We start from the raw sequence: 26557 nt of genomic DNA on the forward strand, positions 1-26557 counted from the left end.
GCATCCTTTTAAAAACTGCACGTAAGTTTCATGGGGTTTTTTTCTTACCAGCATATTCAATGAGCAAAGACAGCATACCGAATCACAGTAATGTAAAAATAGGTGTTTATTTTGTGTATACAATAGTTCTTAGACCCTGTAAACATTCAACATTATCTATTCCACTTAAACACTGCTTTTATAAAGCTGTCTACCCCATTCTGATTTTCCTAAAAGCCTGTTGCTAAAATTCTTGATTCTAATGATAAATACGGGCTGGACAATAAACAAGTCTATTTCCCCAAGTTATAAACTGGCCTTGATCTGTTCGGTCTGCTTTAGTGTCTTCCCTAAATTGCTGTCATCATTCAACAGCAGTGGTATGTTGCCTCGCTAGCTGTCAAAGTGGACTGCATCCCCAAACGGGTATCTGTAATGAGAGAATACAAAGATGAAATTCTACTTAATTTTTTACAGATTCATTTTTTGGATAAAAAGCAGTTAGAAGTGCAAACAGCATTAACTCCACTCTCATAGTTAGTCTGTCACCTGAGGCATTCATTGCTCTTCAGAATCCCATCACAGCTCAGAGGACAACTACCTCCCTGGGCACATATTTACCAATTAGTGTGAACAGGTCTGGCCCTCAGGGAGGACTTAATATGCACCGATGTTCACAAATCCACTCCAAGCTGCAGGCATCCTTGTGTGAGTTCATTTGTCCCATACCTACTGTGTTGCAAATTTTTCTATAAAATCCTATTGCTTTTTCTGGAAAGAACTACTACCTTTCTGATGAATTACTAAAGATGTTTGCAATATTAAACTACAAAATAATAACAAATTTTACATCCTCTTGCTGAGGTAATTTTTTAAAATCTTAATTGGCAATGGCATTTTTTTATACTTAACCAGGGACATACAGAAATTACGCTGTTTAGCAAAAATAATGTACTCGGCCAATGTGTAAAGTATATATTTGGTGGGGAAAGGGGTAAAGCTAGTCTCTGGCTACTGACTATGTAAGACCAAGATCACCGATTAACAAACTGTGGTAACTAAATTCTCCCGGCCATCTTCAGGTCTGTCTTAGCTGAGGGCAAAAAGGGGCGACAAGGAAGCAGGCCCAGTCAGCACTGGCAGAGTTGAGCGATGGAGGCAGGATTCGCAACGACGAAGCCGTGATGAGCTGGGGCAGCCTCCGCAGAGACAAGGGGACCCAGACTCCGTGACTGCATTAAGACGCTGAAGTGCATGAAAAGGGTAAAGCTGACGACAGTGGACTTTCCTTAAAATAGTTTCTGAGTACCTACCACTTTTGGAAACACATCAAATCCAGTGCACAGCTAACAAATCATTAACTGAAGTAGGTATTACAGGACGTCCAGTAGGCAACACACACGTCGGCTAGTTGGTTCCTATATATGCATGTGAACCATAAAACTTATCTTTCAATGTTTCCTGATTCAAACTGGCCTCTCTAATTATCTGAAATCAGTGATGCTTGCCATATGTTCATCTATGAGATCCTGTTCCAAAATCAACACCACAAACTCCACAGGAGGTACCAATATGAAAATGAAATTACACAAAAGATAAAAATTAAACAGAAATACATGGGAATTCGTTAGTTCTGATGGTCAATAAAAATATTAATGTTTAAGCTGTCACCTGTAGAGTAGTAAATGTCAGAATATTTGTAGAGGAGAGCAAATAATTGTGAAGAGTATACTTTACAAAACCCAAAGATGACCTCTGAGCTGTGGTCCGAGTCTGTGCTCCTCTAGCCACATGGGCCACTATCCAGATCCTTCCCACTGCTGGCTGGGCTGGACACGCTGCCTTCCTCTGGGCTGCCCCTGGCATCGCTCCCGAGCTGGGCCTTTTCCTCCGCAGGTGAACCTTCCACCTTCTCTGATGTGTCTGGGCCAGAGACAGGCCTACTAGACTGGCTGCTTTCAGTACTGCTTTCAGGCAGTGTGCTTTCTCCCTGGATTCCACCGAATTCTTTGGGCTTTGTATCCAAAATGGGTAATTTATGCTGTAGAGAATGACATTTTAATTTTTTAATTAACATAATGTGAAGATTCAGTCATCAAACACGTTTAACAAGTTCCTATGTAAATCTGTATCAAACTCTCAACTCCTTCAAATCCCAGCTCCAGTGCTGTGCTGTAATTACGTAAATGTTAGTAAGCCTCACAGAACCCTGCAGGGAGGAGTGGGGGCACTCAGGATATTCCAGGTGGTCTAGTGACCCAGCTTTAGGAGAGGGCAAGAGGACTGGGGACCAGTACTGCTAACTCCTCTTGCCTGGTGAGAATAATTTATTCGACAAATATTTACTGAGCCTGTATTCAGTTCCAGGTACTGGGGCCACAGCAGGAACAAAACCAACAAAAACCCTTGCCCTCACTGGAACTTCCATTTAGCTTGGGGAGACAATCAAGCAACAAATTAACAAAGCACCACGCTGGGATCAGACGACTGTTTAAATTAGGGTAATGTGAAAGGTGATACAGGAGTAAAGACTTAAAGAAATGAACCACATTTCAGCATTCTAGACAGAGAAGAGCAAGTAAAAAGGTTCTAATTCATGGAATAGCGAGGAGGCCCTTGTGGCTGAAGGAGAGTGAGCGTAGGAGAAGAAATCCATGTACTAACAGAGGCGGGCTGTGGGCAGATCAAGGAAGCCCTGGGCCACCGAGGTACCTAGCTTTCCCTTTAAGTGAGATGAGAAGTCCCTGGAGAATTTGAGATGAGCGGTGCATTACCATTAACTATTAAATGAAAGGAACATCTGAAAATTTTTTAGATGTCGGCAGGTATGTTTATTCTTATAAGAAACTCCATGGGAAGGGATTCTAATTTTCTAGATTCTGCTCTGCTCACAACTGTTTCTCAAAGGTTTACAGTTACAACTTAAACTTTGCAAATGACAATGTAAATTCCTCTCTCAAACAAAAACAGAAATGTCCCTTTAAATGGCCAATAATGTAGAAAAAACATCTCAGCATTCTGCAGGTAGAAAGTAGAGTCTAGCCAATGATGCCAAGGATTTGGGAAAGCGGGGTGTGTGACCCCTCCCTGCCCACTCTCCCACCCAGCTGAGCCTTTAGGGGTCTCCTGCAGGTTCCCCCGGGCTCCGGGCCTTCAGTGAAGACTTTTCCCTGAGCTCTTCAAAGGCAGAAATTTCAGTCACGATTACTTGGTTTCCTATGAAATTTCATATGAATTACTACCTGTTCTAACTACCGTTAAATAGGATTTAACATAAAAAAATGAAATCTCGTTTTAGTTCTTCTGAGAAGGCTGAACTTTTGGCCAGAAAATAGAATAATGGGATATAATTAACTGTGGCAGGTAAAAGAGAAGAATCGCCTACCCAGAAGCTCTACAGGAAGCACGGAGGCCTACATGAAGGACAGCAAAATAAACAACTGCTGACTTACACTGGGTACCACCGTGGGACGCTCTCTCGCCTCTGCCTGGGGTACATCGCATGGCCGGAGCACTTCGGGGCTCTTGGTGCCAGTCCTAGGTCTCAAGTCAACATCTCTCTCTCTCATACCATCTCTTCTACCCTCATATGTTCTGTCATAAGGGCCTCGCTCAAAGGGGCTGATGTGGCCTCTATAAGGGAAACGTGCATCACCTGCTCCACCATGGGGTCTATCATCAACTTCCTGCAGCCGTCCTCTATCACCTGGCTCAAGTGCCCGGGGTGGTTCTCTCTCAGGACCACCTAAATGTCTCAGCATATTAACTGATTTCCCAGCACCATAGCAGAAACTCTAGAAGGAAAAGAAAGAAATATATAGTATTTAATGGCTGACTTACAATGAAATTATTCAGGGTGCTAGCAAAATTACCTAACTTGACTTAATGGCATTTGGAGACATAAACATGTTTGCTTCACTCTTGTTTCATTTGCGATCTCGTTTAGATTAATACTAGGCCAGAGTAGCCAACAAAATGTGAGAAATCACTAAGTGGTAAGTAGACATTTCAATCAGCTGAACACACTTTCACTGAATTGTAACAAGGGCAGTTTGGCTAAAACCTAGAAACTTAAATTGAAAGGTACTAATTGATAACTGTTCATCAGATGTCTATCGCCACACCCACCATATAAGGTAAATGCTAAAAATTAGTGTTACACACATCATTACATAAACATTCTCATGTAGGGTAACTTTTCTACAAATACAAACTTGGCTTTAGTGACAACTAAAATTCAACAGGCTTTGAATCCCATTTCATGGGGAAAACTAGGCAGCAGTTCTCAAAACTGTGGCCCAGGGACCCCTGAGACAGTTTCGGGGACTCTGTAAGGTCAAACTTTTCACACTTCAAAGACCTTACTCTGTTTTATTCTTCCCTTCTGAGTGTATGATGGAGTCTTCTGGGGCTGGAATGACTTCGTCACTCTACTGGCTCGTCGACTGTGTGCTTGTGTAGACTTGTATTTGAAATTTTTCTTAGTTTTAATTCCTAATTGGTAAATATCAATAAATAAAACCACTATAAACAAGAGCTCTTTGTGGTCTTCAGGGTTTTTTTGTTTGTTTTTTGGGGGGTTTTCTTGTTTTTTGTTTTTGTGGTGTGCAGTGAGGAGGGCAAAAGGGTCCTAAAGACAAAAAGTTTGAAAATCACTATGCTGGAGAAACTATTTAAAGACAGAAGCAGTAAAAGTCCTTTTCTTAGGCAGATGAAGCAGTAAGAGATGATGGGTTCTTGCTTGTAATTTCAGCTTCAGCGATTAAATACAAACAGTCCCCCACCTACGATGGTTCAACTTAAAACTGTTAAGACTTGACGATGCTAAGAAAGTGATCGTGCGCTCAGGAGAAACTGTACTTCAAATTTAGAATTTGGATCTTTTCCTGGACTAACGATCTGGCGTCCGATCCTCTCTGGTGATGCTGGGCAGGGCAGCTCCTGGTCAGCCACGGGGCATCGAGGGTGAACCCGTATCCTCACAACCACTCCATACCCACACAACCATTCTGTTCCTCACTTTCAGTACAATATTCAGTGAACTACATGAGATATTTGACACTCTGTTATAAAATGGGCTTTGTGTTAGATGATTTTGCCCAACTGCAGGCTAACATAAGCATTCTGAGCATGTTTAAGGTGGGCTAGGCCAAGCTACCATGTCCTGTAAGCTAGGTGTAGTAAATCCATTTTCGACTTACAATATTTTCAACTTACAATGGGTTTATTGGGACATAATCCCATAAGTCAGGGAAAATCTGCACTACTATACAACTAATGTCACCTAACAAAACCATACCCCTAAACCGGACTCCTGTAATCACAAGCCAAAAAACAAAACCAAAACAGGAACAATTTCAAAGTGAATAAAGTGCAGTAAATTTTGTAACCTTAGGGAAGACAATCCTTTTTAATTTAATCATTTAAATTGGAAGGTACTAATTGTCTGATAACTGCTATGTTGTGTATATTCACACCCATCAGAGAAAGTAGATGCTGAAAATATTTAAAGTTATAAGCTTTAAATAGGTTAATTTCTTTACAAATGCAAACCTGGTTTTCCCCGTGGCACATCTGGGTTCTTTACATTTTAAGTGACAACTGCTTTATTAGAGTAAGGGCCGAAAATCAATACAAAAAGCTGAAGAGACCATAGATGAATGACGAATGTTTCTTCTTAACAAATGTCTGTTCCTGGATTCCCCAACTGTTTCTCAGTAACTCACCTTCTTCCACATCCCAATTTGATTCTGTGGAAAAGCCAATGCTCTTCCCTTCTTAGTGCTGCAAAAACTCAGACTGAAATAAGAAGGCCCCCTTTCTCAAAGAGGACAAAAACAACTGATTTCATGTATATTAACTCACCAAGTTGAAGAACAACTTTAGAAAAATATTATTCTAAGTCACTGCCATGACATCTACAATCAAACTTGACAATCATCTCCTTGCTTAAAGGAATATACATGTAAGTATAAATAAATCTATCACTCAAAAATCATCTTTCATACTGTTAAGCAAAATTTAGCCTGATTTACAACAGCAAAAAAGTCTAGGTTTTAGAATTGCCTTTTTTCTACAAGCGCTGTTAACAGTCAGCCGTGCTGTATACTAACCAGGACAGCTAAAGCCATAACGATCAGCACTGGGATGTGAAGTAATACTGGGATCTCCCTCATGAACTCTTTAATAAATTCCCCAGCTCCTTTCCCGATGTGTTTCAGTGGCTCTGTGACGAAGTTGGTGAATGTAACCGCCAGTGCCTAAAACAAAAGATAACAGCAACTTAGTTTTTCCCTCAAAAGACAGAATGAGCCAAAATTCACTGTGCACTGGGGCCAAAATTATGTTCATAAATTAAAATGCTTTTGGGGCGCCTGGGTGGCTCAGTCGGTTAGGCATCTGCCTTCAGCTCAGGTCGTGATCCCGGGGTCCTGGGATCCAGCCCCGCATCGGGCTCCCTGCTCCCCAGGTTCCTGGAAGCCTGCTGCTCCCTCTCCTGCTCCCGCTCCCCCTGCTTGTGGTCCCTCTCTCTCCCTCTCCCTGCCGTGCTGCCTACTTGTCCTCTCTCTCGCTGTCAAATAAATAAAAAATCTTTTTAAAAAATCAATTAAAATGCTTTTAATGTGAAAATCATTGTGTAATGGAAGTGTTTTTTCTAGAACAAGGGTTTATTATCAGCAAAATGACTGTAAAAAACTAACAACTTTAAATAAATACAAGAGATTTTTGATTCACTTTGTATAAATAATTTTTACAAATGTATTCTATACCTTCGTTGGTGGGACCAACCAAATAGGGTTGACTAATAAGAGCTCGTAGTATTTTTGGCATGGGTCATCCTTATAGGTCCATGAACTTCTCAACAATTCTATTTAGAGAAACAGACATAACACTGAGTCATAAAAAAAAAAAAAAAAAAAAAGGCGCATTTCATTCCCAAATAAGACAGCATTTTGGTTTTGTCCCTGTCCCCACGACCAACCAATTTTAAATGCTGGTACAAATAGACTCCCTGTAATAGTGATTTAAAAATTTTTCATCTTATGTCCAATATGTTTATCTTAAAAATCTCTTCAAATTAGACAAGTCTTATGTAGATAAAACATATTTTATGAAATTTTCTAAAAGGTAAGTTTTAAAAATTGTTCTTTACACACACAAATGAATCCAAATAAAAACCGCGGCAATGTGTGTGAGATCGCTGAATTATATGCAAGTTGATATCCTGGCTGTGAGATCGCACTGCTACAGCCGTGTAAGACGTTTACCCTGGGGGAAAATGGGGAAAGGGTACTCTGATCTGTTTTCCTTCTTACAACTACCTGTGCATCTAGAATTATCTCAGTAAAATTTCAATTTAAAAAATCCATTACTTTACAAAATAAAGAGCATTATTAGTTCTCCCAATTTTTCTAAATTAGGTTTACGTACATTACATACTAGCCTGAGCTAGAGGCGGCATTCAGTTGTCCCCTGTAGCCAGGAAGCGAGGCCAGATTGGTTTAGTTCCCACAACTTTTAAAGAAACGTTAATATGGACGCCCTGTTTTGTACAATCCGCAGGGATTCTATTCTGGGTCTGTTCTTATGGACTTGCATTTATAAAGTGCCTTCGAACACTCAACCATTCCTACTGCTAGATAACACAGAACTAAAGGCAGCCAACAGTAGTGACAATGTATATCCAGTCTGTGAGGGGAAATAAGTTAAAGAACTTTCCTCCTAGGGACAAAATTGTATAGTAAAGCTACAACATAACATTTCATAAGTCAGTATATAAGGAGAGTAAGTCTAAGATGGATATTAATTCACATAAACACTGATTCCCATCTTTAATGCACACGCTGGACCCCCTTCCTAAGGACCAGACAGACGAGACGAGCACCGTCTCCATCCCAGTCCGACGGACGGGACCGCAGCACTACAGGAGCTGACAAAGACGCTGGTCCCTGGTCCCTCCCCGTGAGGTCACGTGAGCACGAGCGGCCCGGTCTGAACCCTGCCTCTTCTCGCATCTTCTTCTGACGCTGAGGACTCAGTCCACGGAAAGCCTCCTTCCAGCATGTTCTCACTTCACTGTAATGACTAATATGTTCTCTCCTTCCCGGAAATTCTATTCAAAATGAGGCCCAGCAAACCGACCCCTTACCCCAGAGGCTTCCAATCCAGTCCATCTTCTCAGCACACACGTTGTTCAATGGCTCCAGCTTGGCAACCTCGGCCTGATGCTGCGCGAACGCGAGCTGAGCAACACCAAAAGGGAGCTGTGAGCAGCTGCAGACATGAAGGTTATGTCTACGCATCCAAAACCCTGACATCAAACCGTGTCTTCACCAGACACCAGACGGTTCACAGTTTTTTAGTAGGAAAAAAACAAAAACGGTTCTAAATAGCAGCTCTTTTCCACTCATGGCAAAGCAGTCTTAATGCAATGAGTGAGGATAAAGAACTACAGCTTCCTTCTTTGTAAGTAATTTTGATGAGAAAGGCAAACCTTTGTGCTAAAAAGGATTATTTTAAAAAATTAGTTCAAATATAATTCTTACCACACCCAAAAATAGAGTTATATATATTAAATGACTACTTCTCACTTTTTTAAAGATTTTATTTATTTATTCATGAGAGATAGAGAGACAGAGAGAGAGGCAGAGAGAGAAGCAGGCTCCCATGGAGCAAGGAGCCCGATGCGGGACTCGATCCCAGGACCCTGGGATCATGACCTGAGCCGAAGGCAGACGCTTAACGACTGAGCCACCCAGGTGCCCTACTTCTCATTTTCTTTCACAATTCACGATAAAATGGTGTTTTGTGGGGCGCCTGGATGGCTCGGTCGTTAAGCGTCTGCCTTCGGCTCAGGTCATGGTCCAAGTGTCCTGGGATCGAGCCCCGCATCGGGCTCCCTGCTCGGCGGGAAGCCTGCTTCTCCCTCTCCCACTCCCCCTGCTTGTGCTCCCTCTCTCGCTGTCTCTCTCTCTCTCTCTCTCTCTCTAATTAAATAAATAAATCTTTAAAAAAAATAAAAGCTATAGAACTTAGAGCAAAAGGTTAACGATATATCACAATGATTTAATCAGATAAATTCATCAAAAATATTTTGCCACTTGACTCACCCTGCTAGAAAGATCTAAAATTGTCCTTCAATGCTATTTCGACAGGAACAGTGCTTCATTTGACTTTCTATATTCAGCATGATCCCAATTTTGAAAGAATTAAAATTTAGAAAAAAAATCGGAAAGAAATACCTCAAAATATTGACAGCAATTATCTTTAGGTGACAAAATTACAGGTAATTAAAAAAAAGAAATCAAATTTCTGGGGCGCCTGGGTGGCTCAGTCAGTTAAGCATCTGCCTTTGGCTCAGGTCATGATCCCGGGGTCCTGGGATCGAGCCCCACGCTGGGCTCCCTGCTCAGCGGGGAGCCTGCTCCAGGATTCTCTCTCTCCCTCCGCCCCTCCCCCTCCCCCTGCTCGCTCCTTCTCAAATAAAATCTTTTTTAAAAAAATCAAATCTCTGTATAACTTTCTACCTTTTCTAAATCACCTACTATCAAAGTACCACTTTCATATTCAGAAAATAACTGAACTTTAAAAAAATAACATTTTGATATCCTTTCTGGCAAAGAATAAAAGGACATACCCTAAACTACCTACATAAAAATTTTTAAAATGCATCCACCTAGCTCTATTCTGATTTAGCCACCCAGATGCTACCCATGAGAAACTGGGTCAGGAAAATAGGCCTGCACCAAACTGGTCAGGGACCCAAAACACCAGGGACAGGTGAGTGGCTGCCAGTGACACCCGCCCCCCCCCCCCGCCCCCGCCGGCATCCCTGATCAGAGGCAAGGTTATAAGCTCCTCTAAAGGCACTGAGGTCTTATGTTATCATGAAGTAACACTGAAAAACATGAAAACCTTCCACCTATTTAATACCTTATATAGATACATCCAATTCCATCCCAAACTGACGAGGAAACTGATGAATAACACACGTCTCAGCTGGGTGTACCAATGCACATACGTCCACACCTCGGTAGCAACTAATCCCACAATACAGAGCAGACACAGAAGCACCTCGAAAACAGGAAGAAGCAGAGAGTAGAGTTACTGCCAAGCCATCCTCCCCACTGAAAAATGATAACCATCAGCAAAAACAAAAGAACTGGCCTCAGATATGCAACAGCATCTGTGCCATTCTGCTGCATGGTCATCAGGACAGAAGGGTCTTCGCACGGGTTAACACAAGTTTTTTTTTTATTTAAATTTAATTAACCTATATAATGTATTTTGGTTTCAGAGGTAGAAGTCAGTGATTCATCAGTCTTATATAATACCCAATGCTCATTACATCACAGGCCCTCCCCAATGCCCATCACCCAGTTACCCCGTGCCCCCACCCCCCTCCCCTCCAGCAACCCTTCAATTCTTTCCTATAATTAAGAGTCTCTTATGGTTTGTCTCCCTCTCGGGTTTCATCTTGTTTCATTTTTTCCTCTCTTCCCCTATGATTCTGTTTTGTTTCTTAAATTCTACAATATCAGCGAGACATAATTGTCTTTCTGACTGGCTTATTATTTCGCTTAACAGAACACCCTCTAGTTCCAGCCACATCATTGCAAATGGCAAGATTTCATTTTTTTTTTTTTTTTTTTGATGGCTGAGAGTATTCCATTGTATATACAGACCACATTGTCTGTATCCATTCATCTGTCCATGGACATCTGGGCTCTTTCCACAGTTTGGCTATTGTGGACATTGCTGCTATGAACACTGGGGTGCACGTACCCTTTCGGATCCCTACATTTTTATCTTTGGGGTAAATACCCAGTAGTGCAAGTGCTGGGTCGTAGGGCAGCTCTATTTCCAACCTTTTAAGGAACCTCCATACTGTTTTCCAGAGTGGCTGCACCACCTTGCATTCCCACCAACAGTGTAGGAGGGTTCTGTGGTGGAGTTTTTAAAGCATTTTTAAAAATGAGCTGTTACTGGGGCGCCTGGGTGGCTCAGTCGTTAAGCGTCTGCCTTCGGCTCAGGTCCTGATCCCAGGGTCCTGGGATCGAGCCCCGCATCGGGCTCCCCGCTCAGCGGGAAGCCTGCTTCTCCCTCTGACCCTCCCCCACCTGTATTCCCTCTCTTGCTGTGTCTCTTTGTCAAATAAATAAATAAAATCTTTAAAAAAAAAAAATTAAAAAAAAATGAGCTGTTACTTAGGTCCCCCTTGTCCCATCTTACCATCAACAGATTATATGGATCCACTCCAAAGGAGTCTTCAAATCGCCACTTCCATGTTTCAAAATCATGAAACTTAAAATTAATTAAAATATCACTTAGTGCATCATCCAAGGCTCCTGGTTTCCAATCCTCTCCACTGAGAAACTTCTGTATTTCTAACAAGGTTTGTCTTTTTAGGATAATCTCAGCATCATAATGCATATCATCTTTGTTTTCTTCAGGCTGAATTAAATTTGCCCAAAAAACAAAACAGAACAAAACAGAAAAGAGAAACACTTCAAGACAAAAGTCGATTTGGAACTAAATATATATGTGGTTGATATTTCACATGTATAAAATAAAAATACTATCCACCTATTTGTCTAACATAAAAAACAGAGATCATACATGTGAAAAACATTTCAAAAATATAAAACTCTATGAAAATAAGACAATGTACATTTTACCCAAACACAGTTGATTCTTACTATTGGCAAGTTTGTTCTAGGACGTCACCGTGGACATTAGTTAACAAATACCTGAACTACAGCTCCTACAGGAAATACAGGGTTGCGTTCCTACATTTTCATCAGGCAGTCAATACATAACCCTTTTATGTGTTTCTATTTAAAGATACCTTATTTAATATTTTTGATTAACACCGAACTCTGAACAACCAACAGCACTGTAACTCCTGCCCGAACAGAGTTTATCTAACATGGGTATTTTCCCTGGAAGGCACATCCCAGCCTTCTCGCGGCTCAGAGGCACTAAGGCGGCACTACTCTTGGGAGTTATTTTAAACAGCCAAGTAACATCAACAAAAGTGTGAAATACGAAGCACTAAATAAACCATGAAAAAGTACTTGTTTATAGTCTGAGAGCTGAAACAAGAAGGCAGAACACGGCCGTGCTCAGCCTCAGCTGGGAATGGGCACACCAGGCAACGCAAATGCTCTACGCATGTCCAAGAGCAGCGCAAAAGCTCCCCAAGTATTGACTTTGAGGTTATAAAATAAGGTGAGTACGCAAGTTCGCAAATACGGAATCCACAAATAATGAGCATCAACTACTTATTTTGATTCATTTACAATTTTCCATTTGCTGACTTTCTTTTCTTTTTTTTAAAGATTTTATTTATTTATTTGAGAGAGAGAGAATGAGAGATAGCACGAGAGAGAAGAGGGCCAGAGGGAGAAGCAGACTCCCCGCCGAGCAGGGAGCCCGATGTGGGACTTGATCCCGGGACTCCAGGATCATGACCTGAGCCGAAGGCAGTCACTTAACCAACTGAGCCACCCAGGCGCCCTGCTGACTTTATTTTCAACTAGCCTAAAATACACACTAACACAAATTTTTTTAAAAAGGGGTTTTTTTTTTAAGATTTTTATTTATTTAACAGAGAGAGAGAGAGCACAAGTAGGCAGAGTGGCAGAGAGAGGGAGAGAGAGAAGCAGGCTCCCCGCCGAGCAGGGAGCCCAATGCGGGGCTCGATCCCAGGGCCCTGGGATCATGACCTGAGCCGAAGGCAGCCACCTAACCGAATGAGCCACCCAGGCGCCCCCCAAAAAAAGGATCTTAAAAGGCAGTCAAATTGGAGTTTCTGTGAACAAACATGATACTTATAACTATCTTTATTAGCGTGAGTTCAGGTTAGCAAAATCACTATAAACATTTTACATTCATTAACCAGTTAACACAAACAGAATAATGTTTCTCTTTTATAAAAATAAATACAGATACTTACATAAAAGCAAATATCAAACCAGAAAAAAAAGTGTCATATAACATCACAAGTCATCACTAACGTGAAAAAGCAGTCATACATTACTATTTTTAAAAAACCTTGAACTAAAGAAAGCAAAACAAAAAAACCTTCAACTAAATATTATCAATTATCTGCACCATAGGAATTCTTTGGCACTCTGTGCCCTTATCCCACACATGCCTAAAAGACTTGAATTAAAGGATGCATGTATGAGAACATCTGCCCTTTCACTTCCAAAATAAGATGGGATTATTAAATATTCATCTAACACTCCTTCCCCTTAAGTTTTCTTGATGTTTGACTCCACAGAGTGAAAACAAGGACTCTAAAAAATGGAATCTTAACATTAATTATGAAAAATATGCACATGATATGCAATTCTACAAAGTAACCCTTGCCACAGTAAAAAGCTTCCGCGTGGTAGGAGGGACTACTTAAAGCACACTGTTCTTTTTCTCAGCATAGAATGATCTTATATCATATGAATAAGAAAGTGTGCAAGTGGCAGAAAACAAGGGCCAGCACAGAATTTCTTTGCCAAGTCATGAGTGTGTCAAATTTCCAACTGTTTAGCAAAGTTCAAACAGCAAATTTAAGGCACCTCCCCCCATTTGAAATTAATAAATAATGAAAATATCCACCACACTGATTAGTATCACACCAACACTCACGAGTCCGAGCTTTCTGGCTTCAATCAAAATCTTGTGTAAGTATCTCCTAAAAACAGGATTGCTTTGACTTTCATAGTCTTCCTTCTTTTTCTTCTCACAGTCATCGATCTGTAATTAAAAAACAAATTCAACATTAGCATCAAAGTTTCATGTAAGGGTCAAGTTTCTAGCCTAGTGGCCCCATCAAGATCAAGGTAAGGAGCTTGCGATTATCAACTATATGAAAATGTAGAACTTTCTACCTTCTGTGGGTTCTCTTTGCAAAGCATTAGAACCTGTGATAACCAACTTTTATTTTCTGAATATGAACCATGAATTGAGTTAGCATTTGAAATGGGCTTCAGATGATAAACATGACAACTGAATGTCACACATAGACTTAAGAGAAAAGGACCCTTGAAAAGTCACATGGCAGTTTCCTCCGCTTGCAGGCAAGATTTACAAACCTCTTTAAATTTCTCTTTAAGAGTTTTTTTTTTTTTAAGATTTTATTTATTTGTCTGAGAAAGAGAGAGCGCGCACAAGCAGGGGGAGCGGCAGGCAGAGGGAGAAGCAGGCTCCACGCTGAGCAAGGAGCCTAATGTGGGACTTGATCCCAGGACCTTGAGATCATGACCTGAGCTGAAGGCAGATGCTTAACCGACTGAGCCACCCAGGCGTCCCTCTTTAAGAGAATTTTTGAGACAGAGAGAGAGAGAGAGAATGCACAAGCACGAGCAGGGTGTGGTGGGGGGCAGAGGGAGAGGGAGAATCTTAAGCAGGCTCCATACTCAGCATGGAGCTCTACATGGGGCTCAATCTCACCACCCTGAGATCATGACCTGAGCCAGAATCAAGAGTCAGATGCTTAACCAACTGAGCCACCCAGGTGCCCCTTTAAGAGAATGTTGTGTGTGTGTGTGGTTTTTTGTTGTTGTTTTTTAAGATTTGTTTTGGGGGTGGGCAAAGGGAGAGGGAGTCCCAAGCAGACTCCATACTGAGCATGGAGCCTGACACAGCGCGCGATCTCACAGCCCTGAGATTACAACCTAAGCGGAAACCAACAGACTGCATCACCCAGGCGCCCTGAGAATGTTTTGTAAAACAGAAATTCAAGACTCCATTTTATCAATCATACTTTTACAATGCTGAGCCCAAGACGCAAAGAACGGAATGAAAAATTTCCGTATTTCCTAGTATGCAGCCAAACAAGCTCATGATACTACAAAACACGGTTAAACTGAGGCAAATTTTATCCAAGCATTTCTGTGCTAGCACTCAGGTGAGACAGCATTCACAGCCGGTTAGAACCACAGCAGTGCGGACAGATCTGGAACTGAGATGAGATCTCTGTATCTCCGTTCACAAGCTCTCCCAGTCTCTCAAGCTAGAAATCTCCTTCACTCTATCCCTTTTCCCTCCTCCCTCGGCTACCAAAATTTGCCTATTCCACGTTGGAGAAATCCAACACTTTCCTCTTCAGTACCTGTCACTGCCCCAGCTGGAGCATTTGGCATTGCTGGACCTCTGCCACCCCTCTCCTTCTGAAGCCCCCTCCACTGGGCCACCAGCTGACAGCCTCCACAGCCAAGAGACCAGTTCCCACCCCTCAACATTGCGTTCAACCCCCTTAACGATCTTGATTTATTTCCTTTCTCATAAACTCCACTTCAGCCACACAAATAAAAAGACTGGATAAATGATGAACATAAGAATTACTCTTGCAAATATAAGGGATTATTATAATTTAGTATGTGTGGTGGCTTTTCCTTCATGTTCATCAGGCGGTCACAGGCCCATTTCTTCATGGGCTGCCTTTGTTATGAGTCTATTATGACCCAGCACTGTGAAAGGTGATAGAGAATCAAAAATGAATAAAACGTATTCCTTGTCCCTGGGGCGCCTGGATGGCTCAGCCGGTTAAGCATCTGCCTTTGGCTCAGGTCATGATCCCAGGGTCCTGGGATGGAGTCCCGCATCGGGCTCCCTGCTCGGCGGGAAGCCTGCTTCTCCCTCTCCCCCTGCCACTCCCCTGCTTGTGCTCGCTCTCTGTCAAATAAATAAATAAGATATTAAAAAAGAAAAAAAACCCATATTCCTTGTCCCAAGAAATGTTCAGTCTGCTAAAGAAAGAATTACAACATGGTGAGATAAATGTTATTACTGGAAAATAAAAGTAGTATTAAAAAAAAAAAAAGACAAGGCCAGAGTAATGAAAGAGAAGACTAAAGAAATAAACAATACATAAATTGTACAGTACACACATAGAAACACATACAATGTTAGCAAAGACAGGAAACAGAGCAATTTAACACACTATAAATATAAAATTCATGAATTAAAAAAATTCAAACCTTATGAGTTAAAGAATCAAGTTTGCTATAACATTCCAACAATTCATCAGCATGTGACAAGTCAGGACTCACTTCTTTTTTCTCTGATATACCATGTTTTACCTAGAGCAAAATAGAGATTTTATTTCTTTATAGTTCAGTTGTGAAAATAACCTAAAGTTAATGAAGACTAAAAGTTGACTTCATCATTTTATGACTTTGTCATAATTCATCTGTGTTGAACCAAAAAAGAGTCTCAAATGTATATACTAGCTAAGAACTAAAATCAAGTTAGCTGGCGGCTCAACGGGCTTAACATTCATATTCAACACAGAAATAAGCAGGTGGGGTTGAAATCCTCTTAGACTAAAAGTCAGGGAGATATTCTACGTGGCTGCTAGTCATTGGTACATGACTCTTGACTCTGGAAGCTCTGTGAGAAACAGTAACAGAAGTACACTATTTCCATTACAGGACCGATAAGGTCTTATGTACATGCACATGCATTTTTTTTTTAATACCTGAGATTTTCTCATTGTTCCTGAAGCAGCATCATAGTTAAGCATGTCTGTGGGGTCAATCCAGTCATCATCATGAGCATAACCGGTTATCAGCCACAGACATTCACAAAGGAGCAGAGAATACAGCATCCTGCATGAAGGCTAAAAAAAATTTTAAGAGACATAAAATACAATTATTTTTAGAAGAAATGGTTTTGTAATAAAAACTATCTACTTCCTTCTGGTGCTAAGATAATGTTTTCTTACTGAATAATAACTGATATAAAAATACTCAGTAAAATGGTATTCACATTTAAACACATACACACATATTCGTGCTGAGACAAAAAGAATATGGGAACTTTTCATAGGATTCAGAATTCCAGTCCTAGGCTTACACCCAAGAAATGAAAACACATATCCACACAAAAACTTGTACACAAATGTTTACAGCCATATTATTCACAACAGCCAAAAAGAAAACAATTCAAATGTCCATCAACTGACAGATAACTAAAATGTGGCATATCCACACAATGCGAGATTCCAGGCATAAAAACGGATGAAGTACTGACACGTGCTACAACATGGATGAACCCTGAGAACACTGCTGTGTGAAAGAAGCCAGGCAACAAAGACCACACAGAACAGGATCCCATTTATATGAAAGGTCCAGAACAGGCAAATCTACAGAGACAGAAGGTAGATTAGTAGGTGCTCAAGGCTGGAACAGAACAGACGGTTGGCAGTTAAAATGGTACAGGGTTTCTTCTTGAGGTGATGAGAAATGATCTAAAACTGTGGTGATGGGGCGCCTGGGTGGCTCAGATGGTTAAGCGTCTGCCTTCGGCTCAGGTCATGATCCCAGGGTCCTGGGATCGAGTCCCATATCAGGCTCCCTGCTAGGTGGGGAGGCTGCTTCTCCCTCTGCCTCTGCCTCTCTCTCTCTCTCTGACTTTCATGAATAAATAAAACATTTAAAAAAATAAATAAAACTGTGGTGATGGTTGCATGAATTGTGCTCTTTAAATGAGTGAATAGTTTAGTATGTGAATCATTGCTCAGTAAAACTGCTTTAAAAAAGAAGAGGTATTGGGGCGCCTGGGTGGCTCAGTCGGTTAAGCGGCTGCCTTCGGCTCAGGTCATGATCCCAGGGTCCTGGGATCGAGCCCCACATCGGGCTCCCTGCTCATCGGGGAGTCTGCTTCTCCCTCTCCCACTCCCCCTGCTTGTGTTCCTTCTCTTGCTGTCTCTCTCTCTCTGTCAAATAAAATCATTTAAAAAATAAAATAAAATAAAAAAGAAGCGGTATTTAACCAAACCCTCTCCCCCCAAATTCTTTTTTTTTTAACACATGGAAAATAAGAAATGTACAAAATTAACATTCAAACAAGGTGACTGAACTCCCAAACCACTCAGAGAAAACAACTTGCTTCATCTAAGCCTCTGCAGAAACACTGTCAAATCATTTCAATACTTAATACCGCCTCTATTCGACACTGTCCAATACAGCAGCCACTAAGCATATGTGGCTATTTAAATTTAAACTAATTAAAATTAAATAAAATTAAAAATTCAGTTCCTCCTTCACGCTAACTGCATTTCAAGTGCTCAACACCCACATGGGGCTAGTGGCTGCCACAGTGGACAGGGCAGATCTAGAACATTTCCATCATTGCAGAAAGTTCTTTTGGACAGCCTGTCTTATATTTAACATGAATAAAAATCAGGTGAGGGAATTCCCAAGTGAGAAAGTAAAAATAATGTAAAAATAAAAGTAACTCCAGGGACACCTGGGTGGCTCAGTTGGTTAAGCGTCTGCCTTCGGCTCAGGTCATGATCCCAGGGTGCTGAGACCGAGTCCCACATGAGGCTCCTTGCTGGGCAAGGAGTCTGCTTCTCCCTCTGCCTCTGCTGCTCCCCCTGCTTGTGCTCCCTCTCTCTGACAAATAAATAAAATCTTTAAAAAAAAAAACTCCAGGCTGTATTATACACTCCTCCTTTGTGCTCCCAGCGTGCTCTGTTTATTCGTCTAACACAACACACGATGAAATTAGCCTCGTATTGGTCAGGCTCTCCCACTGACACAGTGGCTGTCGATCTTGGCTGTGCATTAGAATCACCTGGCGAGCTTCTAAAAGTCTCAATCTTCTGGCCACATCCCAGATCAAGCAAATCAGAATTTCTAAGGGTGGGACCCAGGTGCTGGGATTTTTAAAGCGCCTCAGGTGGTTCCAATATGCAGCAAGGGTAGAAAACCACTGTGCTATGACGTGAACTTTTTCAGGGGAAAGTAACATCCTACTCCAATCGGAATTCACCGTCGTGACGACTCTCCATCTTGCCCCCTCCACCTCTCCAAAACCAACACCCAGCCTGGTGGCTGGTGCAGGAGAGACATTCAATAAACGTCAAGCAGCAAATGCAAATGGTCAAAGCCACACAGGGATTCACAGGGTTCTAGAGGTTCAAAGGTTGAAGCAAGCTCATCTGACTGGGAGAAACTGGCACCACTTCATTGAGGAACGGGCATGGGAAACAGGGAAGTGTGGGTAACATGCTAAGAGGGCAAGGTGAGGAGACAAAGGAGCAAAGTGAACCTTCGAAACCGTACATTCGAGGATGGACGTGGTGGGGCCAGGAGATGGCTGGATGACAAGGTAGGCTGGGGTGACGGGGCCCACGGCCAACCTCATCTGCTAACAGTAGCTCTGAACGCATGGGAGCCACACTGGGGGAAAATAAAAGTACCACTAAGTGTACAGAATGAGGGAAAAACTGGACTCAGAGAATCCCACAGGGAGGGTGAAATAGCCAAAGGAGCCTGAACTGTGTTCTGAAGATTAGTTCCACAGGCCTCAGCCACAGAATGCACGTAAGGAAAGGAGAAGATGGTAAGCATGGCCAAGATTTCTAGGCTGACCAACAACAAAAAGGTAGTATTATTAACTTCAAAAGAAATTCAGAAGGAGAAACATGGTGTTGGGGAAAAGTTCAGCATTCATATGTTCAACATTTACTACATACCTACTGGGTATTGGGCACTGTCTTAGCTGACAGGGATACCAGGAAACTAGCCCAGCCAGGTTTTAAGAAGATACATGGTGGAGAGGTGCACATGGGCGCAGGGGACAAGATGGGACATAAGTTGACAAAAAAAATAGATATAATTTCAGATAGTGATACACCCTATGAAAAAAATAAAGCAGGACAATGGCAGGATGGATTAGGCAATGTTGAGTATTTTAGGGAAGACCTCGGAGATTAAAGATAGCCACAAATTCCATCAGGTCCCCATCGAGAGATGGAGTTTACTGTCCCTCCTCCTGAATCTGGGCTGACCCTGTGACCAATGTCAACCATGAAAAGAGGAAAAACTGATGTAAAATTAAAGCATTTATTTGGGGTTTAGAATTGCAATTTGGGGAGCAACCCAAATTGTGGCCCACTGCAGGGAAAAAGGGGTTTTTATAAGAAAAAGGGGGAAGTATAAGATACCTAACATCAGTTGTTAACCAAGAATTATAATTAGAAGAAATTAGAATTTATAGTTTTCTAGGTATGTCAGTTGCTAGGAAAGTCCCTTTTGCAGAGTGTCCACTTTTTGTTAAAAACACAGACACATCATCAAGGTGCTCAGTCATACGCCCTTGTCCTCTTTCAAAAACGGGATGAGGGGCGCCTGGGTGGCTCAGTCGTTAAGCGTCTGCCTTCGGCTCAGGTCATGGTCCCAGGGTCCTGGGATCGAGCCCCGCATCGGGCTCCCTGCTCGGTGGAAAGCCTGCTTCTCCCTCTCCCACTCCCCCTGCTTGTGTTCCTTCTCTCGCTGGGTCTCTGTCAAATAAATAAAATCTTAAAAAAAAAAACAAAAAACGGGATGAAATTTCCGTCACCATCTTCTTACAAGCAAAGGTTTTACATGGGTTCACAATATTTAGCCAAAATATTGTGGTAGAAGCGATGTTGTGTTGGTTCTGGGCCTGGCTTGGCCTATATGAGGTTTGGCTGCTTCTACTCCGGAACACCTGCTTTTGCTCTCAGCCGCCATGCTGCGAGAAGGCCTGGCCACACGGAGAGGCCATGTGCAGAGGGCGCCGCTAAGCTCCCAGCTGGCAGCCAACGTCAACGGCCGGCCACGTGAATGAGCCACCCTGGCGGTCCCAGGTCAATCCCATGGTAACAGACTTGTGACCCAGCCAACATCATGTGGAATAAAAGAACAATGCAGATGAGTCCGGTCAAAATCCCTAAGCCCACAGAATCATGAAAAATAATAAGAAAATGGTTGCTTAAAGCCTCTAAACTTTGAGGTGGTTTGTCACACAGCAGTAGATAACCGCAATATTTAAGCAAATGATAAGAAGCAAACCTTAGGAAGACTCGGGAAAAGAACATCCAGAGAGTAGATACAGCAAGCATAAAGATCAGAGCGGGGACAAAATTTGAAGCGCTCAAAGAACAGCAGGAAGGTCAAGATGACATAGTAACCCCACGCTCCAAAGCACTCCTAGGGCTCCTACATCCGACCAAAATGAAGTAACAGGGGCCAGGTGTACCCTCTTGCCCGAACAACCGAAACCTCTGCACAAAGTCTAGGAAACAACAGTTTTCAAGACACTGGACACCAGGAAAGCAAGTATAATGGTCTTTGAAAAATGAAAGGACACAGAAACTCCACATCTTCCTCCACAGAATGCCCTTGTGTGTCTCTTCATTTGGTTGATCCCAATCTATATCCTTTCTAATAAAACTGTAAGTATACTGCTTTCAGGGAGTTCTTCCAGTAAGTCATTCCAGTGAATTATCCAACCTGACAGAGTTGTGGGATCCCCCTAATCTATAGCCAGTTGATCACAAGTGCAGATGGCCCCCAAGACGTGTGCCATGGAAGCAGTCTTGCACAGATCTGTGCCTTTAACTTGTGAGGGTGTGCACTACTTTGGGTACACAGTGTCCGAACTGAACTGTAAGATATCCAGTCTGCGTCAGAGAACTGGTTTGGGAACACTCCCCCTTGAGTCTTCAGCAAGGCGTGGATCAGTGCACACATAGCAGGAAACTACCTCAGGCCTGAAAAAGAACCACTGAAAGAATTTAATACAAAAATAAACAGGAGTTGGCTCCCTGCTCAGCAGGAAGCCTGCTTCTCCCTCTCTCACCGCCCCCTGCTTGTGTTCCCTCTCACTGTCTCTGTCAAATAAATAAATAAATAAAATCTTTTAAAAAGGGGGGGGGCACCTGGGTGGCTCAGTCGTTAAGCGTCTGCCTTTGGCTCAGGTCATGATCCCAAGTCCTGGGACTGAGCCCCACATCGGGCTCCCTGATCAGCGGGAAGCCTGCTTCTCCCTCTCTCACCCCCCTGCTTGTGTTCCCTCTCGCTCTCTCTTTGTCAAATAAATAAATATAAAGATAAAACCAAAAGTTAATTCTTTGAAATGACTAAAAAAATTGACAAACACCTAGTAAAATTAAGAAAAAGAAAAAAAAGAAAGAGAAGGCCCCCCAAATTAAGAATGAAACAGGATAAATTATTCATGACTAAAACACTTACCAAACCAGGAATAAAAGAAAACTTTGCCAGATAGAGTACTACAGGCAAACGCTATACTTGAAATCTTTCCCTCTGAGCTCAAGAATGACATGAGGGAAAAAGCTCTGGAAGATTTCTGGGATACTGACAGTATTCTATTTCTTAATCTAGAAGGTAGGCACATGGGTGTATGCTTTTTAAGTAATTTGCTAAGATGAACACTTATATTTTATACATTTTTCTGTATATATATTTCACATTTTACAAAAGGGTTTTTTTAAATGGGAAAGACTAATTGAGATATTGTTATGGTCTGAAACGTATTCCTCCAAAATTCTTATGTTGGAGTTCTATACCCCAGTTCCCCAGAATATGACTATTTGGAGATAGTGTCTGCAAAGAGGTAATTAAGCTATAATGAGGTCATTAGCATGGGCCCTAATCCAATATGACTGCTGTCCTTATAAGAAGAAATCTGGACACAGGTCAGAGGAAAGTTGATGTGAAGACACAGGGGGAAGGCAGCCATCTACAAGCTGAGAGAGGCCTCAGAAGAAATCAACCCTGCTGACACCCTGATATTGGATTTCCAGCCTCCAGAATCTTTTCCCTCCAAAAAAAAAAAAAAAAAAATTTCTGTTGTTTAAGACATCAGTCTGTGGTATTTTGTTATGGCAGCCTTAGCAAACTAATACAGATTTCTTCAGACATAAAAAGACTAAGAAAGTCTCCAACCCATAGACTCTTGACATATTAAAGAAACTTAACATCAATAAAAGATGTGAGTAAAAGAAACAATGATGAGCAAAGGAATTGGTCAAATATATTGACAAGTGAAGTCAACTACTGATAGTAAAAAACCCCCAAACCCCACAACTTTTTATGTTTAAAAATGTAAAAACCAAAATGCTAAGTAACAATAATGGTGGGAAAAGTATCCTAGGATCCCTGTCATGCTCTAGAGACATAAATACTGGATGACTGTATACTTTGGGGGGGGGGGGGGTAGGGTGGGGAAGGAGTTCAACTAAGGAATAAAGCCTCGAGAAGACCCAGACCCAAACACAAGAGAAGGCAGTGAAGACTATCGAGAGAACACAAGCTAAAAAATGCAATGTGTAGAAACCAAGAGGTGCTTAATTTGAAAGAGGCATTAGTCACCTATATAAAATACTTTAGAGAAGCTGAAAAAAATTAAGTCTGGGGAAAAAAATAAAGCCGCTGGATTGCTTAGGCCGTTGACAGGGAGAAGCCTAATTCTAAGCACTGAAGAACTAAGTTGATAAAGGGAGTCTCTGAACTGAGCAGAAGCTCTGAGAAGATGGCAGCGTATGAAATCAAGGCTACAGAAAAGGCTTTTCAGAGGCAACAAGGTTTTACACTCCTTCAAAACAGAAATGAATGAGAGGTGGAAAAAAAGGTTCTAAAGCAAAACGAAGAGAAGCTGACAGAGTTCACTTTACTACCCAATATCAAGAAGACTGTGAAATGGTCCACTGGAAAGCCAGGAGCGGCACTGTGTGTCAGGGAGCTGGGATAGGGAATGGAGATCTGGAAAACAGCTCTATAGGGAGCATTATACAAAGGGAGATGAATCAAAAACTCTTCAAGCACCTGAGTTTTGACTATGACTCCCACAGTCATGTTATCAAGCTACATTACTTTCTCCAATAATGATCAGCAGATGCAGAACTTATCCAGGACTAGGAACTGAAGAAACAACGGAAGACCAGGTGAGGCGGAAGTGGAACCAGCCTCAAATTTAAGTCCTCCTGCCAAATCCCCTTGGTCACTGACTGAAGGCTGGAACTCCCTGAGAAATCTTAAACAGCTGATCTCACACTTCCTCCAAGCAAAACTGCATCCAAACCTGCCCGGGATCTTGTTAAAAACAGCTTCTGACTAAGTCGGAAGTGGGCCTGAGATTCTGCATTTCTAAAAGCTCCTGGTGATGGCAGAGATGTTGGCCCACAGACCACACTCTGAGCAGCAAAGTGTTTAGGATGAGTAACCATCCTGTGTTGGTTTAGTTTAACGGGGGCACCTGTGATTCTATTACTTGGCAGTTACTAATAAGCTCTCTTCTCTAGTTCTTTTTAATCACCTTCCTCATCTGCTACAGGCTTTGACGCTAATATCAAAATTATATATAATAGCAGTGTTTGATTACTATGTGCCAAAAACTGTTACATACATTCATTCATTCAATTCTCCAAAAACTCTTGGTAGTAGTACGGTTATCTTCATTTTACAGATTAGGAAAACAAGTAAACTAGTGGAGAGCTACCAAGAAAGACTGAGATCTCCAAGGAAAGTCCCAGCTGAGTGGAAATCGGCACAGAAAAGGAAGTATCTGATTTCGATGAACTACACGTGTATGAGCAAGACAAGACTAACGAGTCAAATTCTGTATTAACCTAGAAGGTGCATGGCACAAAAGTCAGGAGTTTGCAATCTGGTCCGTTCGCCTATGTGTAGTTGGCTGGAGCCGGGGCTCTCAAACTCGAGAATGGGCACCGCTAACAACTTCCCAGATGAGGAGGATGACGCTAATCTGGGGACCACACTTTCACAACCACTGCCACGGAGAAAATATGAATTGTTTTTCACCACCCACTCATAAACCTGAATCTCTTAACTTTTTTACATTCAAATCAGATTTGGAGTTTCAAAAAAATTCAACCAAATCCGAGCTATTCCGCTTGACGCCGTTTGCTCAAATTCCGCGTAAAGTTTTCCGAGATAACTAAAGCCCACAAAAATCCAGCGTTCGCTCGGATCTGGCTTTGCACTAGCTTGTCCCTCTCCCTAGGCCGCTCTTTGAACCGTGTAACGCGACAGCAGCCGCGCTGCACCCGAAGATAAGGTGGCCAGTCGCCCGCTCATCCTGGCACCCGCAGCGCCGCGAAGCCTCCCGAAGCCCCGGAGAGCGCGGCCCCCGCCCCGGGCAGCGTCCGCGGCCTCCCCCGCGCCCACCGCCTGCCCAGGCCGCCCGCCGCCGCACAGATACCCGATCGCGCCGAATCACGGCCCAGTCGCCAGCCTGCGTCTGGGAAAGAAAGACACCTCCCGGCCAGCTGAAAAAGATGGCGAGCCGCCTGGCTGGGCGCTCGAGCGCTTCGGCGGGCGCGGGGCGGCTCACGCGTCCTCATCGACTCGCTCGGCGGGCAGCTGTGCGCCCTTCCCCGGCGCGCGTCTGATTGGCCCGCCGAGGGGGCGGGGCTGGGCTCTGGGGGCTTGCTTTAGGCCCGGACGTTCTTGCTTTGATCAGTTGAACGGTCTACGAATGAAATCTTACGAGGAAGCCAAATATATACGAATACTAAACTTGTTTCCTTGGTATTGATTTATTTTGCAAGTCCGAATGTGTAATATTTGCAATAATTATTTAAGTAGGGTGTAATGAACGACAACGGCAGTCCTGTATTTGGGGTGTGGGGGGACGAGCTACATTCTGCTTTAGTTGGAAATAATAAATTTCGTTTTGTTTTTGTCTTTAACTGCTGGCCTTGCAATTTCAGGAAACTCTCCAAAGAGGATATGATGAGTTTTACACACTAGGAGGAAATGAGAAGTGTACACAAGAATTCTTGGCAACAAATTTAAAAGTGTGTTAAAATTTGATGTATAATGTACACTTGGTGTGCATGTTGCTTATTACAATTTTTTAAAAATTAAAATACCTGACATAAATTTTACCACCTTAAAAAAAAAAAAACAAAGTTTACCACCTTAACCATTTTCAAGTACACAGTTCAGGGTCATCCGCAGCATATTGGGCAACCACCACCACCATCGCCTCCAGAACTCCTTCATCCTGCAAAACTGAAACTCCACCCGTGTAAACAATTCATCATTCCTGCCCCCCGCCCTTCCCTGGCCCCTGGCAACCACCATTCTATTTTGTGTCTCTATGAATTTGACCACATGAGATGCTTAAGTATTTGTCTTTTTGTGGCTGGCTAATTTCACTGGGTGTAATGTTCTCAAGTCTCATCCCTGTTTAACTTGTCAAAATTTCTTTCCTTTTTAAAGGCTGAATAATATTTCATTGTATTGTGTACCACAGTTTGTTTATCCATTGATCTGTTGATGGACTTCTCACCTTTGGCTATTGTAATGTTGCTATGAACGAACGTGAGTGTGCAAATGTCTCTTCAAACCCTTCTTTCAGTTTTTTGGGGTATGTATCCAGAAGTGGGATTGCTGGGTCATATGGTACTTTTATTTTTAATTTTTTGAAAACCACCATACTGTTTTCTACAGTGGCTGAACCATTTTTTTATATGATTAGCAACAGTTTAATGAAGCCATAGCATTTACAGGATTCTCAAATGGAAACAATATAAAACCTGTTATAAAAATTAGTAAAAGATGCAAGGTAGAACACGTTTTAATACTGGTACAATGGCAGTAGCAGCTTTACAAGTATTTACAGGATTTCTATAACATTTCTTTATCCTATAGCATTTTTATGAGGCATTATTCCACAAGAATGATCAAATCATCACATCATTTAAATTAAATTGAGACGTACAAGGTGGTTTATTAATATTACAAACATTAAGTGCCCCATAAAATATTGT

The 26557-nt window shown here is 42.1% G+C and overlaps 1 protein-coding gene across 2 annotated transcripts; it reads right to left on the bottom strand.

Moving 5' to 3' along the window:
• Window positions 1-87: 87 nt before the first annotated feature.
• Window positions 88-25131, bottom strand: CLCC1 (chloride channel CLIC like 1). Of its 2 annotated transcripts, XM_027607242.2 has the most exons (12): window positions 24982-25131; window positions 16463-16603; window positions 15963-16064; window positions 13630-13737; window positions 11212-11433; window positions 9913-10053; window positions 8129-8222; window positions 6750-6847; window positions 6093-6239; window positions 3432-3773; window positions 1733-2020; window positions 88-409 (listed from the first exon to the last, which is right to left on the bottom strand). In XM_027607242.2, exons 2-11 carry the CDS (start codon window positions 16589-16591, stop codon window positions 1763-1765), a joined length of 1641 nt encoding a protein of 546 aa, XP_027463043.2. In that variant the 5' UTR covers window positions 16592-16603; window positions 24982-25131; the 3' UTR covers window positions 88-409; window positions 1733-1762. The 2 variants fall into 2 exon arrangements, with proteins under 2 accessions (XP_027463043.2, XP_027463042.2); XM_027607241.2 differs by having other exon boundaries at window positions 88-2020.
• Between the last annotated feature and the right edge of the window lie 1426 nt (window positions 25132-26557).

The sequence above is a fragment of the Zalophus californianus genome, chromosome 4 (genome assembly GCF_009762305.2).
Source record: "Zalophus californianus isolate mZalCal1 chromosome 4, mZalCal1.pri.v2, whole genome shotgun sequence".
Classification (NCBI taxonomy): domain Eukaryota; kingdom Metazoa; phylum Chordata; class Mammalia; order Carnivora; family Otariidae; genus Zalophus; species Zalophus californianus.